The 18891-nt window shown below is 39.0% G+C and overlaps 1 protein-coding gene across 3 annotated transcripts; it reads right to left on the minus strand.

The window, feature by feature from the left end:
• Positions 1–1048: 1048 nt before the first annotated feature.
• On the minus strand, positions 1049–10456 carry zgc:101744 (Receptor expression-enhancing protein 6-like). 3 transcript variants are annotated; one of them, XM_051383470.1, is made up of 6 exons: positions 10326–10456; positions 10091–10224; positions 5506–5599; positions 4284–4422; positions 2827–2995; positions 1049–1769 (listed from the first exon to the last, which is right to left on the minus strand). In XM_051383470.1, the coding sequence occupies exons 1-6, from the start codon at positions 10439–10441 to the stop codon at positions 1732–1734; spliced, it is 690 nt and encodes a 229-aa protein (XP_051239430.1). In that variant the 5' UTR covers positions 10442–10456; the 3' UTR covers positions 1049–1731. The 3 variants fall into 3 exon arrangements, with proteins under 3 accessions (XP_051239430.1, XP_051239437.1, XP_051239446.1); XM_051383477.1 differs by having other exon boundaries at positions 2805–2995; XM_051383486.1 differs by having other exon boundaries at positions 10311–10410.
• Positions 10457–18891: the final 8435 nt, after the last annotated feature.

Genomic DNA, 18891 nt, shown 5'->3' on the forward strand with positions numbered 1-18891 from the left:
AAGAGAAAGCCAGATGAAAAAATGTTTGTGTATGTATAAATCGCGCTTTCATACATTCACTCCTTCTTTGTCGACTTCTCGCTCTTCTTTTCTACTGTCCTAAGCCATTACTGGCTTTACACTCAATACAAGGCCTTGGATCAAACCACCGAGCAACACAATGCAATAATTGGTTTCTGTGTCCAATTTCTGTTTAATCAATAACCCGTCGGCCACCAGTGGCTGAGGGGATACATAACAAACAACAAGCAGACACATCTTCACAGCAGCAATTTCCAGATGGGTGCCTTCCTCTCCCTGTGGCAGTGTGTGGCCATCGCACTGGCTCTGTCCACCATTTCCCATGCATTACATCCAGTGCAGGAACACAAAGGGCCTCCCTTTAAGAGCCCCTCAAGCGTGAACACAGAGCCAAACACAAATTAAAGAGAGGGTGGTTAGGCCGTCTGAATGCCGGTAAATGTACTTGAGGGGGACAGGTCAAGGGATCAAGAGGATATGTAGGATGGGAGAGAAAATGTGCACGGCATTAGTATTTTCACTGAAACAAATCACAACAACAAAATAAACATTTTCTGCTACCTACATTTAAAATATATCTAAATTGAGAGTTAAATTCAACAGCCAAATCTGAATTCTAAATTCTTGTATACTTATAAATAATGTGTTCAGATTGTTAACAAATGTGCAGTAATCATTCTTAAAGTTGATATATAACAATTTAGAAAAGGGTAATTTTAATGTTTCCAAAGACACATAGTGTGAGATATTTGGCCACCATTTATTATTACTGCAGATAAAAGTTCAATAATAAGGAAAATGTAGTGCTGCAAAAAGAACTAGAACCAAATCTGCAGAGGTTATGAGTCCAGAAATACAATTTCCCTTACTCGCCCACTGCAATAAAAAAAACAATTACAGAAATCACTGGTGCATGAACATTGTAATTTGGGCCAAATAAAATCCCATTTGCCACTTTGTGAGGAATGACACTGCTTGGAGAGAGGGCACCAGGACAAAATTAAAGTTTAAAGCCACGCAGACGCTGTTCTTCAGTTCATTATGGTTTCCAGTTTTATTGGTTCATCATTATGACATGATAAATTAAAACATAACAAAAGACAGAAGTCATCCAGTTAGATTCAGAACGTCCCCAATAGCTCAAACAGACTTGCTGCTTGGCACATGCAAGATTAAGGCTTTTAAGAGGAATACGACATCAATGACACGTAAAAGTTCCAGTTTTGATGAACAATGTTAGAAAATTAGACACATTTGAAGACAACCTGCTTTTTATAACCGTTATGTTGTCAGCTTCATTTTTCCGTCACAAATGGCTCAATTAGACATAATATTAAATTCACCGTCAGTGTTACTGAAACCTGCAGGCACAAAATCCTTATTTTGGTTTTCAATGTATTTCTTTCCACTTATTCTATCACACTACAACAAAGAAAATAAAATCACATGAAGGGTCACAGTTTCATTGATTGTCCTGGCAGTACCGATGGCAGTAAACTGATGTGAATGCACAAACAAGGTTTTATTTACTTTCAGGAGTGTGAAGCTTCACTTCACCACATGACAGGGCGGGTCGATCATCATCATTCGTCACGGAAGGGGGGAGGGGGAGGACAAACCAAATGTGTAACAACAAACACACACAAACAATCTCATTCAGTAACCCGAACACACATACATGCACACACACACGAAGCCTTCCCATGTCTCTCACTGGTCCTTGTCATGGTTAAGGGCCCGGTTAACAGCTGATGGAACAAAGAGAAGAAGAAAAAAATCCACTATATTTTGCAGAAAGGTAAAAAACAACTCAACAGATTATTGTGTGTGAGGATATATTTTTACAGTGTGGCGTGTGAGTCTCTAACTGACTGAATTTCTGTCACATCAATACATTTGATACATTCATTCCTTTGTATAGGCTGCCACCTACCCCTGTAAAGTACAAAAGAAACCCCTACGGGCATGAGAGCACAACCAGCCAGAGTTAGCTGTGTGGGTTCTTTTCATAAGTCGAGTTACGGCTTTGTTTCAGCTAGCTGTTTTAAGTGATGTAATTACGTGTGTCCGACACACGATATAGATCAAAGCAGAGCTTATAGTGGCATAGCGCAGTTACACTAACTCTAGAGGTAGCGTCTTTCTCTACCTCTAGCGTCTCTAGAGTTAGTGTAACTGTGTGGTTGCACTCAGGGAGCCAGGAGAGGTAGCTGTGGCAGTGGAGTCAGGTTAGCAGTATTCAGTATGAGCTACATTTTTTATTTTATTTCTTTTTTTTTAAGAAATTAATGCTATAGTTGTTCAAAATTCAAGCAGAGTTCGAACTTTTTTTTTTTTTTTACCAGCAGCCCCGAAGTTAGCTATGCAGCTGCCAGACGCAGCAGTCGAGCTTTTGTTTAAATATTTTACTGTATTTTCACAAGTTATTATAGCTTATTTTAATAGTCAGAAGAGATGCAAATTAGAGCCTATTTCACCTTGATTTTCCTGTTTTAGCAAATATATACCTAGAAGTGTTATTAGCAACTCAATATGTTACATAAACATTACTCAGCATCATACTTTTTGTTTATTGTTCAGTACAAATATTCAATAAGATGTTCACTGTGAGGATAATCTTGTGCACAGATGTATTTAATACGTCATAAAAAGGTATATGTGGTAATTAACTGTGATATTAATTTCAGATGCCCAGCCCTATATGATGTAATGCAGAAGCTAGTCTGCTGTGAGGATAAGTAGCTGCAGTACATACAGATAAATATAGATATGGCTGTACTTGCATGTACACTGTAGTTGTCTCACCCTCCTTTGTGACGGTCTCAGTTAAGCTCTTAGCCTTGGAACTCAGATCGCTGACCATAGTGTCCATGGTAGCCTGGTGTTTCAAGAAAAAAGGCCGGATCACGCGGTTGTACAAGATCTCAGAGCCGTTCCACGTCACCGGAGCCATACACCAAACCAGGAACAGGCACTGGGGAGAGAGCCGTGGGCAGATGGTTAGATATTATGCTGCTGTGTAACCTCCTGTCCAAAGTGACTGTTTGGTTCTTTATCTTGTGTGGTAATAAATTGAATAACTCTGGGTTTTAGATCATCATTATTTCATTATTTTATCTGCAGTTAATCAAAAATAAACATAATTGTTAGTTGCAGCCCTAAAGTACACAGCCGTGTGCACTGAGCAGGAGAAGTGTTAGCAATTTGCTGAAATGTGTGCTGTTGTATTGTTGTTGCGTTACATAACAGTGCTAAGTTAATTTACCATCTCATTGCACAGTGTGAGGCATTGTTTATTAATCCTCTTTTTCCAGGATTAAATTTATTCATTGAAACCAAACCATTTTAATGAAGACAATGTCGACCGTGGCAATTAGGCCACAAAAACTGGATAGTGAGGTAATTTTCAATGTTCAAAAGCAGGGCTTATAGGGAATATGTGGGGTCACTTTGTCTAATAACATAACTTATATATAACTTTACTCAATTTATGACGACGATCTCATCTTACAGATCTAAACGGACATGAAAAGGTTTGAAATGCCTTTTCTGTCACTGATGGGGATTCTTCAGTTCTAATTGCATTCTACATATTACTTGTGTACAGTATGCACAAGTCTACACTGATCTTAGTATACAGTTTTTGGAGCTACACCGGAACAATATACTTTGCAATTAACATTCTTTATAGGTTTTAGAACATAATTGTTGCAAGAAGATGATACATGCAGAGTTTGACGTAAATTATACTGCCACTAAAATTAGACTTCAAGAACAGCAGTCAAAATGTTATAATATTTTTTATTATTGTTTTTTTTCAAATATATTTCTGCAGGTCTCATTTCATTCTAATGTTTTGCAGCCTTGATTTGCTGCTCCGTTACATTTGTACAAAGCATTGTGGGACATAAATATCCATCAACAGCACACTCAAAAGTGTTTCAGTTTGCATACTGCATATTTTGAGTTTGCTTAATTTTGTGAGTTTTACAATGTGAGGCACAGCAGATCTGGATCTTCATTATTTTGCCATTACAGGACTTGTCCACAAGAGTGCGCTGTTGGAAAGCTACAGTGTAGAGGCCCTAAAGACTTCAACCCTCATGTGATTCAACACCACATGACTGTGGTTTCACAGTGAAAGCAGACTTAAGTCAGTTGCCAACTTTATATAGTAACTAGACAGTGAAAATAGTAAGACAAAAAACCTACCAAATATCATCCACACAGAAACACCCTTCAAACCAAAAAGGTCAGCCTACCTTGCTGGCATAGTAAAAGGGGAACCAGAAGAGGAAGATGTCAGAGAAGGCCTCGACGATGCTGAAGAGTCCATAAACAACCCAGTAGGTCAGCCACTGTGTGTCATCCTCCTTAATGTTGCTCTCGATGGCCTTAATGCTAAATGAAGAGGAAGACAGGTTTAAATTACAGCATAAACACTACATAAATATACTACCAAGTCACTGAGGCTGAACTGCATTTAAAGATACGTGGTGGAAGAGTTTGTGATGAAAGTAACAGCACACACTTGAGGCTGCATATTGAAATCATTAAAAAAATGGTTTTCCAATTGTTTTATGTGGCAGGAAATAATATGTTTGTTAGGCATGGAGGATGTGAAGAACATTTATTATTTAAAAACTAACTGCTTGTTTAAACTAAAATAAAAATGCAAAGGGTAGCTGTAAGCTGCACTACATGTGCTGTACATACATCTCTAAGTGGGTCTTAGCTCAACACTCACATGCCCATATATACAATGAAAGACTTACTGGCCACTACTCTATAGTGGCTGTAATGTAACCCCTTCCTGGCAAGTCTTTGTTCTGTGCGAATAACATCCAGAGGTTATATGACGCGATAACCAGAGTTAGCCAAATACAGCCAAATACTTGCTGAGCTGCAACAGTAACACAAAGAAAAAAGACCACTGGGAAGAGATCCCTTTACAGCCAGGAAGGACAGGAGAAATTATTACGGGGACCAGTTCATTTTTCATTGAACAAGATCAGGACCCTCAAACTGAAGCATCTGAATGGAATTCAGACATCATTAATTTGATCATTTATACATGTGCTTTTTCTACTGTAACATATTAAAATGTCTTTCTTTAGTCCATAAAGTAAAAACCTGTAAGATCCATTCTCATTTGTAATACAAAAGACAAAATGGGCCTTTTTCACAGCACACATTTTGACATGTTGTATGAGGAAAAGCACATGTATAATCAATTAATAATTAACAATGGCTGCATTCCATTTAGATGCGTCACCAAACTTGGTGCAGCGTACACATAATTATGGATTTATAGATACACCAGCGTGCTTCCTGTTACCACAAATCATAATGCCTGCTGGTTGGCACTAAAATATGCATCCATAAACTAAATTTTAAAAAGTGTATAACCATTTTAAATGCATTCATTTTCTACAAAATGTGTTGTTTTGGCATTTATTAAAATGAGCTTAACTTCATACATACGAGAAATATGCTGGATAGACAAAGCCAATCAGGTTGCAGAGCAGTGAGGCTCCGTATCCAAACAGAAGATACAGCCCGAGAAAACTCAGAAGACCTGCAGGGGGAGAAAGATGAGAGGCAGCAGTGAGGTGAGAGCAGAAGACGGGCCAAAAAAAGGGGAGGGGGAAAGGTTACCCGGTTACAAACGCGTCTAATGTTAAGCCATTCACATTCATATTCTGTCAACATAGTGCGTCTGATTCCAGGATGTCAGGCCAGCACAGTACCAGGATTAGGAGGAGCACTAAACACAAGTCAAACATTGATACTCAAATCCAGTTTGTGGAAAAGTTGACTTTTAATACACTCCAAAGCTCACATGGCCATGTGAGACAACCTGGCCTCTGCTGTACACCTCAAGTATGTGAGAGATTGCACAAATGCCAATGGTTTGCCATAACCTGAAACAAAGTTTGCATTTCTATTACAGTGTATGTGTAATCTACAAAGCAATCGTAACAGATGTTATTAAATACAAACTGGGATTTTCACATATAATATATACTATTTTGGTGCTTAAGGTAATAGTTTCATTTAGAGCTAAAAGACTAGTCAATCTTTAGAATTGCTCGGTACTTAATTGTTTTCTTAATCAAACATATCAAACATTTGCTGTGTTGATGCTTTTCTTTGTCGTATATATTATAGCAAACTGAATTTAAATTATGAAAATAATAGTTGCAAGCCCCAGTTTCATTTACACTAGTATAATGTAGAATACATTCTCTCACACATACATACTCATTAACCACTTTTTAGGCACACCTGTACAGTGTGATAATATCCAATACAACATTTCTGCCATAAAGTCAACTTTTATGGTGCCTACAATGCTTTTGTTGACACTGTCCAAGAGGTTTAAATTATATATTCTATCAATTCAGTCTCAGTTAGTGATGGTGTTATACTGGGCTACATTATATTCAGCTGTTTCTAATAGTCTTCTCCCCTCATATATGTAAATACTCCCTATTTAACGATGCCGTAACCTGTGAAAACTTATGCAAATCCTTATGGCACCCGAAAAAGCCCTTGACTGCTATCATGAAAACCATGAGACTATGGAATCTGTATCGGTATCTAGATCCTGACGTCAATCCGATATCAGACGAGTGAAGTGCATCAGTATTGGCACCAGATACTAATAGGATTGGTCCACGGTCGACAGTCCTAACTTTAATAATGAGCTTGAAGCTCTTTGTGTAGCCGGGATGTGTTCACACACACTATACACTGTTGAACATTAGAAACTAGAGCTGTTGTATTGAACTGAAATAGACAGTACAGGTGTACCTAATACAATGGCCACCAAAAAACAAACAAACCCTGCAGGACAATCAGCTCTGTATAAACTCAACTGTATGCTGCTTACTCTTAACAACAGAAAGTTGGCTGCATGACTTAATCCCTCAGGGGCTTATACACCCTGCTGGTTAGCAGGCAGAAATATGTTGACTTCAAAGCAAACATTTCAAAGTCCGACCAGTCATTTTATCTTATCCATTTCTTCCTGAAGTGATTGATTTATCCGAAATTAATCATGTTTTTTCTTAGATTTTCCAAATGCATGTTTTTTATTCAAGTTTTCTTAATGTTTTAAACTCCCAGGCCTGTAAAACTATTTCCAATCCCACATATTTTTCAGAGCTTTTGTCTCTGTGGGAACAAGTCAAGAGGAATGACCTCAAGCAGGCACCTTTAATGCCATATATCATTCAAATATATGCAGAACTCAACTGCTGATATAAAATTCAGCTACCACACATTTCATGAACATAATGAGGTAATGCGTTATCTAAAGCCCTAAAAGCCTTTGATACTGTTGTAACCATTGCCTGCTCTTTACATCTCATTTGTTTGTCCCAGCTCATATACAAATATCCAAACGTAATATTATATCCAATGAAGGGAAAACCGGAAGAACTGGTTGAAATGAAGACCCTGAAGAGACATCGGCTGCCACTGTAGTGTGCACAATAACACTTCACATAGGGAAATCATAAACTGACACTTTTAATTAGTCAGTCAGGGATGAATAATAAAAAGCTGAATGATGGTTGCAAACATTTCAAAAGCAGCATGCAATCTGGCTCAACTTGTGAGCTGCTCTAAGAAAATGAACAATGAGACAGAACATAGACTTTTCAGCCTTAAATGAAAACACATGTCCTACTCGTGGAAAAACTGAAAAAATTACACAGTTGTGTAATCCTGTAATGTATGAGTCAAACTACTCATTAGAGCTGCAGGTCAGTAGTTGCATTTTGGCTGAAAAACCAGTTCCTCTTAGCATCCAAACATCACAAACCACAATTGTTATGAGGGGTGAGTGGTTGAAGTTGACTTTAAAAACACGAACAAACAACCAACGGACGCTCGCTCAGTGAGTTTGGCTGCACACACAGTAGAGATGAGACCTACTCCAGTCAGCAGTCACAAGAGTTAGCATGAATGTTTCTCAACTAAACAGAAGACAGTACTTTGTAACTCTGTCGGACTGACATGGCCGGATCAAGGCAAAGGACAACATAACATCATAGTGAGCCAAGAATTTCTTGTCTGGAACCGATTATTAGTGTACATGTTTGTAACAAGTATGCAGTGTGGCCAAAGTATGAAATGAATGGCTGTTGCCTCACTAACAAGCTACATGTAACCAGAAACTAACAGCACAGTTCTGCAAACAGGACAGGCCGTGGTATAATTTGGCTGCTCTGTCTGCTTCTACCTTCTGCTAAATGCAGGGTAGAGATGAGTCAAATGTACTGTGGGGTTGTATTTGCATACAATCCTCAGTATTTGTTTTGCAGGCTAGTCTGGTGGTTTGTGTGGAACAAAAACAAAAAAGTGTTTAAATGCAGGTCTGGCGAAGCTTTAACTGACACCAACAGCATACCAGCATACCCAAACTTTTCTTGATCATTTTATTAATCGTTAGAGGGGCAATGTGGGTACGTGTCCTCTTTTATTCAATTAAAATTATTCAATATACTTCAGAGGGGTTTGTCGCTGGTAGAGCCAGACTGATAAAATCGCCAGACTTTATATGTCAGCCCATATCAGCTCATCACAGATACATCAGTATCATATGTGTCAGCCTATGCACACCAAGAAACTGCAGCTAATAAATGCCAAAACCTTTTCTTGATCTTGTTTTGTTTTGTTAAATATCAGAAAATAGCTAGGGGTGTCCATCATGGTTTCCCATGCTGACATTTTCAAATATCTTAATTTGTCCAACCAACAGTCCAAACCCCAAAGGTACTCAATTTAAAACCAGATGGAGGGGAGAAGAGAAAAGAAAAGCAGCTAATCTCGGTTTCCATTTTGCTTTAAAACATTACTCGAATGATTATGCCTTATCAAAACTGCTGCTAGGCAATTTTCTGTCAACGCTCATCGATTAATCAACTGACCTTTTAAGCTCTAGTTTTGACAGCGTGTGTCCATTATGTACTTTGTCTTTGACTATTTTTCAGCTTTAAAGCTTCTTCGGCTTTTGCAGCATAGTGCATATTATGGACATCATCGGCCTCCGAAATCCAACATCAGTCAGGGTGTAATGTTTGCGCCGCTCTCTATATCTGATGCTGTAAACCTCAGTTGAATATAGCGAAAATACCCACTGGGCTTTTTGCAAACAGGCTGTCTGATATAGTGCAGCTGAACACAAGATTTTCTAATACAGCACTCAACATCCACAGATATTCAATTACAAATCCCATCCTGTGTGACCTTGAAATCGGCAGTTTAAATGCAAACCGATGTTACGCTGTGAACTCCCATTTGTGTGGATCAATTTGGAGCAAAGACAGTGGGTTTGAATGTAGGTCACCCTGGCTAACGTGTTTCCTGTAGTGTGAGTGGCATCCTAGACAAAATGTTAACTACATAGCCGGAGGTGTTCGGCCTTTATTGACATCCACTGTGCAAACAGACAAACAGAACAGTGTAAAAACAAACACACACACACACACACACACACACACACACACACACACACACACACACACACACAGCCCCTATAAGCTGCCATAACTGAGAGCAGCATGCAGTTGAATAAGCAGTCATCCTAGAATCTCTTCCCATATCTGCCTTGCTATGGATATTTCAGGACGTGATAAAAATACATCCCCCCCAGGGGCCAGCTGCTGCTTGCCCTGAGATATTAGAAGCAGTTCATTTACAACAGCAGTATTTTGAAATAGGTGTGTGTGTGTGTGTGTGTGTGTGTGTAAGAGGGTGATACACCAACTCTAATCTTGTAATGTAGCATAAAGGTCTGAGCTGGATGAACTTTGGTATTCGAGCTTGTGAAGGGTAATAAATTGAAACACAGTTTAGACAGTGGCACAGGATATGAAACCACACAGAAAACCAAAGTAACTCATGCAACAGTGTGACCACAACCGGGTTGCCAGGTTGGGTGGCAACCTTACCAGCTAAACATGGAGAATGTAGCCAGTTCTTTGGTGGAGACTTTAAGCAAGTTATTTTATTATCTCTCCAACGTTTTAAAAAAGGAAATTAAATCCTTTATACATACCCAAGGTGATATATTCTCTCTTCACTCCCGTTTTTTCTTCCAGCTTCGCCAACTGATCTGTCACAAAGTTCTTCTCATGGAGCAGAGTCACAAAGCGCTCCTTGAACTGACTCATTTTCGGGCTTTTCCTGAGCCTGTGGCCGACAACAACAAGAGAGGTGTTACACTGTGCCGATGCTTGTGGGATTCACGGTTGAAAAAAGGAGGTTATTTTACTAACCTTTGTTTGATTTACCCGAAAACTTGCCGTTGGGTGAGCTGAGCTGAGCTGGTTGGCTGCTGACGCCGAGTTGCTGTGGCAGTGGGGGGAGGAGTTTGAAAGTCGCCCGCCGACCAATCACAGAGCTCCATTGAGCAACGTTCACTGCAGCAGGTGATAAAACAACGGTTTGTGCTGTAGGTTGAAGGGAAAGGTACAGAGAGGAGTTATGTGCGAGTTCAAACCCCTTTTTAACAGCTAAAACACACACTTGTTGTTTTAGCTGCTTGATATTTCACGCATTTCCTAATTTTTACAAGCAAAAACTTTTTTTTTTATCTGGTGTCATGTTTCAGATAGCCTGACTTTTACTGTGGCGCACAGGGAACCCAGCTGTAGAGCATGGTTTACAGAGGTGTAAGAAAATATATTATTGTAATATTTTGTTTTATGATTGTGAATTCTCAAAAACACAGCAGTGTTGTAAAAACGTTAAATGTGGGCTTTTTTTACTCAAATGTTTTGCAACTCACGATACAATAAGATACAGGGTCCACAATAAGATTTTCTTTAATTGATAGGGACAGCTGAAGAGTGACACACAGCAGGGGGCCACAGGTCAGGGTTGAGCCCATGGCAGCTGCCTTGGTATGTGGGGTGCCACCTCTACCAGGTGAGCTATCCTGGCATTAGATAATAAGATTCCCTTATTAGATAAAAATCTACAAAATATATTTTTTCTTAGTTTTTTTTTAAATCAAATTACAGAATCTCTATTTTATTTCATATTTCTTTTTCTTTGTAAAAGGGGAAACAGAAGTTTCGATACCACGATTGAGATCACAATTTGTTTTTCATCTCACTGATTTGAATATTTGTCTTGCAATATAACTGTCTCATGCAATGTAACTAAGCACACTTAATCAAGTACTGTAGTAAGGTCCATGTAGCACACTTTACATGACGGAAAGAGATATACAGATGTAGAGAAACATAAAAACACAAGAAGGTATTACAATAAAAAGAGAATAAAATAAGGGATTGTTATTGTTGTTGTTGTCTTTACTGTAGCTTTACGTGAGTATTTCCATTTTCAGCCCTCACTACTTGCGGATAAGATGCTGCAGATGCAAGTAGACCGCCACCTTGTTTCCTGGATTACAAACTCTGACCAACAGGCCACAGTTTGTATGGCTGCAAGGCTGTGTGTCAGGCTGGTTGGAGAGTAGCACTGGTGCCCCCCAGGGGACCGTTCTGGCTCCTTCCTCTTCAGCCTCTATACCTCTGACTTCAGGCAGGCATACAGAGGCCTGGTATGAGCAGAACCATCTGCTACTCAACATCAGCTAAACAAAAAAGATGGTATTGGATTTTAGGAGGACTGGGCCCCCCTTTTCTCCTGTTTCCATCCAGGGGGAGGATGTGGAGGTGGCCCAAAGCTACAAGTACCTGGAAGTGCACTTGGACAATAAACCTGACTGGTAACGCAGTTGTCCTATACAAGAGGGACCAGAGCCAGCTTTATTTCCTGAGGAGGCTCATGTCTTTTGATGTGGGCAGGACTAAACAGTCAGTGGTCACCAGTGCAGTGCTGTCTCCCTGGCATGCTGGGGGAGCAGCATCAAGGAGGGTGATACCAGGAGGCTGAATAAGCTTACTAGGAAAGCTAGTTCTGTCCTCTGTGTCACCCTGGACACTGTGCAAGAGGTGGCCAATAGGAGGATGAGGACCAAACTCCTGGCTGTTAAGGACAACCCCTCCCATCACCTACATGACATTGTGGCAGAGCAGAGAAGCTCCTTTAGCAACAAACTATTACAAGTATGTTGCACTGAGGAGTGCTTTAGGAGGTATGTTCTGCCTGCTGCAATAAGACTGTACAACCGAACAACCATGTCTTCTATGTATTCAAATAATGCAATGAAAATAACACATGAATGCTGATGGGTGCCAATGGTAACCTAGGAGGGTAAGAAGTAAGTAATAAAAGCGTGGGAACACTGAGGTTAAGTTTGTAATTTATTTGTCCCACTATCAAGGCTGAAACAGGAAGAACAGATTGATACATGTTCATGAAAATACTTTACAAAATCAATCTTGTCTATAAAGTTGTTGTGAACTGGGAATGCCAGCAGAGGGCAGCCTGCACCTATTTATGAGTACAAAGACTTCTGGTTAACTTTGCAAAGTCAGAAACATTCAGAGAGATGAAGAACAGAAAGTCTGAAGTTTCTACATCTGCTTTAAGGCCAGCACCACCTGGGACTCAAACTCAGGCCTTTTCTTGCTGTGGAGTGACAGTGCTGACCACCAATCCACCGTACAATCCTGTCTCCATGTATTCAGAGGATGCAATGCAAAAAACACATGGATGCCTATGAATGCTAATGGTAACCTAGTAGGTAAGTTAAGGTAAGTTAGGGTTCATTTATGAAAGTAAAAGCCTGGGATATAGTTTGTGTAATCAATCTCATGTATGAAGTTGTTGTGAACCTGGAATGCCAGCAGAGGGCAGTCTCCATCTATTTATGAACACAAAGGCTTCTGGGAGACCTTGCAAAGTCAGAAACATTCAGAGAGATGAAGAACAGAAAGTCTAAAGTTTCTACATTTGTTTAATCAGTCCACAGGGAGATGGAACCTATACTTACTCCACCTCATCTCTTCCTCACAGTTTGACAAAGACAAAGACATGTGTTTTGCATGATTTTAAAGCATCACTGCTTCTCAGAGTTTAAGTTCTGATGTCACAATTCTCACTACACTCTGACCGACCATCAGTGGTTTTCAGGCTGAAGATGCTGGAGATTATTACTGTCTGGGTGACCATGGTTATGGAACATTCACACAGTGATTTAGAGTTGTACAAAAACCTCCTTCAGTTTGAGTGAAGTGAAATCGGCCTGCTGCAGGTGCAGAGGGTTGGTGAAGAAACTGATGAAGATAACTGGTCCAGTGAACACAAGTGTCATTAAACAGAACCACAATGAATCTAAATAAAACTGAAACAGACTTACGGACACTCTTCCATATACAGTTAAGTTTTTTTTATTTCCAGTCACTTACTTGAATCTGTTTATGAGTATGCTGGAAAACTTAAATTAATTCTGGACTATAGCCAATGAAAAATCTTTAATAGTGTCCTGACCAATAGCTGCACAAAACAATATAATAAACAATATAAACAAACAAACATTTCAACATTATTTAATCCAACTGATTTTGTTCTCAAAATGCAGTATATTTAGAGATTCCTATTAAGCAGCACTAAAATGTGTTATTTATCACAGTAAACAATGTAAGCAAATTAATAGACAGACAAACAGACATATCATACCAACCACAGTGGACACAAACTCATCTTTTAATCCTCAACTGCACTTCTAATATAATCTATACGTATTCCATTAAGATCATAGATGGTGTAAATCCAAGCAGTATTTCTCCTGATTTTGTGTCCCACGTTGCCTTCAGTGTGTTGAGAGCAGAGAAATAATTTCCATAGAGAGGAGGCTTTGCATCGTCAGCTGATCCTCCAGTGAACTGAGAAGGTTTAAAGTCCTGTGAGTTCAACACTGCAGGACTCAGATCTGTCAGTCGACACAGCAGAAACCACAACCACCATGACTCTCATCACCATCCTCATCTGGACGCTGGCCTGCTGCTGTTTTACAGGTTCATTCACTCAGCAACATTTCAAACATGATGTGCTGCCTTTTCTCTCATTTCTTTCTGCTGATAAATGAATGATTTGTTTTTGTCTGCAGGATGCAGCGGTCAGGTGACTGTGACTCAGCCTCCAGTAAAGACATCTACTCCAGGATCCACTGTCACTATCAGCTGTAAAACAAACCAAGCTGTTGGAAAATGTAGCGGTATTGATTGTATGTTCTGGTATCAACAGAAATCTGGACAGCCTCCAAAGCTCCTAATAAGACATGTCAGCATAAGTCATTCAGGAACACCAGCTCGGTTTAGTGGCAGTGGAAGCAGCTCTGACTTCACTTTGACCATCAGTGGAGTTCAGACTGAAGATGCAGCAGTTTATTACTGTGAGAGTGTCCATAATGGCCCAGTGTTCACACAGTGATTTAGAGCCGTACAAAAACCTCCCTCAGTAGGGATGAAAGTGAAAACAGCCTCCTGCAGGTGCAGAGAGTTGGTGAAGAGAAAAACTGGTCCAGTGAACACAAGAGTCATTAAGCAGAACCACAATGAATCTAAATATAACTGAAACAAGCTCACTAATGGTTTTCCATATACAGTTATAAACTTCCATCCTTGTCACTTAATTCAGTCTCTTTATGGGCTAGCTGGTAAAGTTTAATTCTTGGTCCATAGTCAACTGAAAACCTTTTCTTGTACTGAAAACAATCTTAAATGAAAAGCGTCTAAAGGATTATTCTTCATATAAAAAAATATGATGACTAATAATTTAATTCTCAAAATGCACTAATTCCTATCAAATTGTAACAAAGTTATTCAAACACAACCATCACCTGAGTATAGTATAATATTAGGTATAAAAAGGAGATGATCAAGAAAGAGTTTTTCATAATGAATATTTCAGAAATAAAACGACATTGACTCATTATAATCCACAGATTTATTTAATGATGTTTAATGTTTATGCCACATTTTTGATAAATTAACAGTTTCTCTTGGAGTGAAACTAATACATTTAATTTTGAATTTGAAAAGTGAAGAACATAAAGAAGCATATGCAGAAGATCAGTATTAGAAAGCAACATGCAAACTAAACCACTGAGTAGAAAGCTATGAAGCCTGCAGAAATATGTGAACAGAGGAGATCTGCAGCTTCATTAAGATCTCTATCAAAGAAGCAGCATCATTTCCAGACAGGAAGTGTCGCTGAAGCTCTACTCTGAGCAGTGGTCAGGGTCCAGGGTTTGAGTGACAGGGCTCTGTCCACTCAGACTGGCCTCACAGCTCACTGAGCCCGCCTTCCTCCACTGGTCTGCAGAGATGCTCAGGGTGCTGCTCCAGCTGTAGTGGCCGTCCCTCCCCAGGACCTCCAGGCTGTGTGACACCCCTGAAGAGCTGCTGCTGCCCCCCACCTTCCAGCCCAGACTCCAGGTTGAGGGGAAGCCCCCGCTGGCCAGACACACCAGTGTGGCACTGTCCTTCTGCAGCTCCTCTCTGGAGGGGGGGAGGACGGTCACGGTGGGACGCACCACACCCACTGAAGGAGAGGATCGGGGAAGAGAGGGGGAGAAAAGAGAAAGTAATAAGAGTGAAGGCTTGGTAACAAAAACAAACTACATACTAGTAATTTTCTATATTTGATCCAATAAAACAGAATAACTTGTGCTGCTGTTGCACTCATAAATCACTCAGTATCAGACCATCAGACACATGATTCAAGTGTAAATGCAACTGAAAAGGTAAATTGATGATGATTATTGATGACATCTTCATCTGTGTTTCATAATGTATGACAGTGAATAACTCATCCCTGTGATGATTTTCTTCTGTTTAAACTGACAGAACTGAAACACTCATGTGAATACAGTTAAAACCTTTGTCATCTGTCTCTTTCACTTCCTTTTCACTGAACCGTGAAGATAAGCTGCATTTACCGATAAGATCGTGTTCGTGTTCTTAGAAACTGTTTGAATGTTTAAAATTAATGAATGTAAATTAAAAAATTTAACTGATATTTATAAATTGATGTTATTTTTTTAACAAATGAAAATAGACAACGTTCTAATTTCAAGCATTTCTAAATGAATAATAATTCAAACTTATCATGAAAATGAACTATATATTTCAGTTAAACAATTTATTTTTTGTTTCTTTAACATTAAGATGTTAAATAAATTTTGGTTTCTGTGAGGTTTACTCTCAAATGGTGAGATCAGCCTCATTTGCTAAAATAACACAAATAATCAGCAACATACAAACACTGAACTGCTCAGAGTCTCATTCAATATTTGACAATAGTTATTTTCAGTATGTTGTATATAATAAAAATCTCTGGTACTTACAATCAACGATGAGTTTGGTTCCTCCACCAAAAGTGTTCCACAGTGATATAAACTCATTAAGTGGCTGTACAAAAACCTCCTGCACTGTGAACAAGCATCTATCCACTGAAAACACTCTCTGATCTTACTAATAAAACAGAAAGAATCAACTTTATTGAATATACAAAACCTTTTAGTGATATAGATTGAAATTTCTGTATAAATAAAGATCATTCTTTACTTTTCTACACCTTACAGAGAAATGTATTAAAGTCTCCTTGTAACAAAGTCATTTTTTTTACAGTTTTAAATCAGTTATTAAATAATCAAATGCACATGAAGCTTTTAAATAATAGTATTTTACAAACTCATACTAAGCAAAACTGAAATGTGTTATTTATGTACAGTAAACAATGTAAGTAAATTGAAGACAGACAAATAAACATATCATACCAACCACAGTGGACACAAACTTATCCTTAAATCCTCAACTGCACTTCTAATATAAATATTTCCCTGTATTCCATTAAGATCATAGATGGTGTAAATCCAAGCAGTATTTCTCCTGATTTTGTGTCCCACGTTGCCTTCAGTGTGTTGAGAGCAGAGAAATAATTTCCATAGAGAGGAGGCTTTGCATCGTCAGCTGATCCTCCAGTGAACTGAGAAGGTTTATAGTCCTGTGAGTTCAACACTGCAGGACTCAGATCTGTCAGTCAACACAGCAGAAACCACAACCACCATGGCTCTCATCACCATCCTCATCTGGACGCTGGCCTGCTGCTGTTTTACAGGTTCATTCACTCAGCAGCATTTCAAACATGATGTGCTGCCTTTTCTCTCATTTCTTTCTGCTGATAAATGAATGATTTGTTTTTGTCTGCAGGATGCAGCGGTCAGGTGACTGTGACTCAGCCTCCAGTAGTGACATCTACTCCAGGATCCACTGTCACTATCAGCTGTAAAAGCAGCCCAATTGTTAATTTGTTATGTGCTGGAGATGACTGTTTGCACTGGTATCAACAGGCTTCTGGACAGCCTCCAAAGCTCCTCATAAAATCTGTGAGCACACTTCAATCAGAAACACCAGCTCGGTTTAGTGGTAGTGGAAAAGACGCTGACTTCACTTTGACCATCAGTGGAGTTCAGGCTGAAGATGCAGCAGTTTATTACTGTCAGAGTCGTCACAAAATAAACAGTGCTAGGGTGTTCACACAGTGATTTGTCGTCGTACAAAAACCTCCCTCAGTCAGACTGCAGAGACACTGAGCTGTTACAGCAGGAACCGACTGCAGCTGCTGAAGAGGAAGAGACTCTGACACAGACCACTGAACACAGAGCTGACAGTAACCTCACCAAGCACAAACTTTATTCTCATCTCTGGTTTTCTTTTCAAAGTATTTTTAAATCATTTTTAAACTTAAGCAGATACTGGATACCTTAGTCCAGTGATCAGGCCTCTTACTGCAACAGCGTTGTTTATTCCATGCCCCAATTCAGAAAGTATTTTTTTGAATCACCTGTAACCACCTTCCCCAAACCCATTCAGAAATTAGCTTTTATTTCTGAGCCAAAAATATGTTGCTTTTGACTTTTAGACCATCGTATTTAGAGAAGCTATCCGGCCCCAAACTAGTAAATGCTACTAGAATATTCCTATTAACTTTATTTCTAGATGGTCATTATGTATTCTCAATTTTTATGATATTTTGGCTCGCTGTCTGCTGTGATCCTGATAAAAACACATTTAGATCTTGGACCTGGTTGCTGTTCTTCCAGCAAACATAATTCAAACCAAACTCAATGAACAAAACCAAAAACAAACCAAAAGACTAATATAAATAAAACTAATGTCCAAAGTCTGTATCAAATGAAATCATCGTTTAGAACAGAATACTTTGGAAACATGTTCTTACCAGTTATAGAGAATATTTCTACCAACATTGTTTTAAAACAAATGTCTCACACTGATAGACATACAAACCAATACAAATATCAAAATATACTATATAATGGTTGTTGATCCAGAGTAGAAGATACAAAAATAACCAGAATATCATAACATTTATTTTAAAGTATAGTATAGGATCCCTTCTCTTGCTTACTGGAACATTTGTCCTCTTAATCTTCCCCCAGTCTCAATCTCTACTCTGGTGTAGCAAAGAACAAAAATATTTAAAGAATATATATATATCCCAATATTAATTGTTTTGTAAACTTGGATTTGTGATGACTTCCACACACACATTGTATTGTCCAAACTTGTGGTGACAAACTAACCCAACTGAGGATTAAACTACTTTCTCTGTAACTGACTGTTACAGTTTTATGGATAAATATTAAATATGTTTGTATGAATATTCAGTGAGAACAGATTTGACCTGAAACTGATGTAACTGCAGACAGATGATTTTCTTTGGAATTTAAACCAAACATTTTCTCTCCTCACAGAAACACATGTATTTGTTTGACGGTGAAGGTGGTGCTTTGAATGACTGAATGCATCACTGCTCCTAAACCAGTTTAAGATGAACCACTGAGACAAGTGTGTGCAGTCTGTCTGACAGTGAGATTAATCATCATGATGATGTTACTGACTCCACTGCTGACCACGC

Source organism: Dicentrarchus labrax, unplaced genomic scaffold (assembly GCF_905237075.1).
Source record: "Dicentrarchus labrax unplaced genomic scaffold, dlabrax2021, whole genome shotgun sequence".
Lineage (NCBI taxonomy): Eukaryota > Metazoa > Chordata > Actinopteri > Moronidae > Dicentrarchus > Dicentrarchus labrax.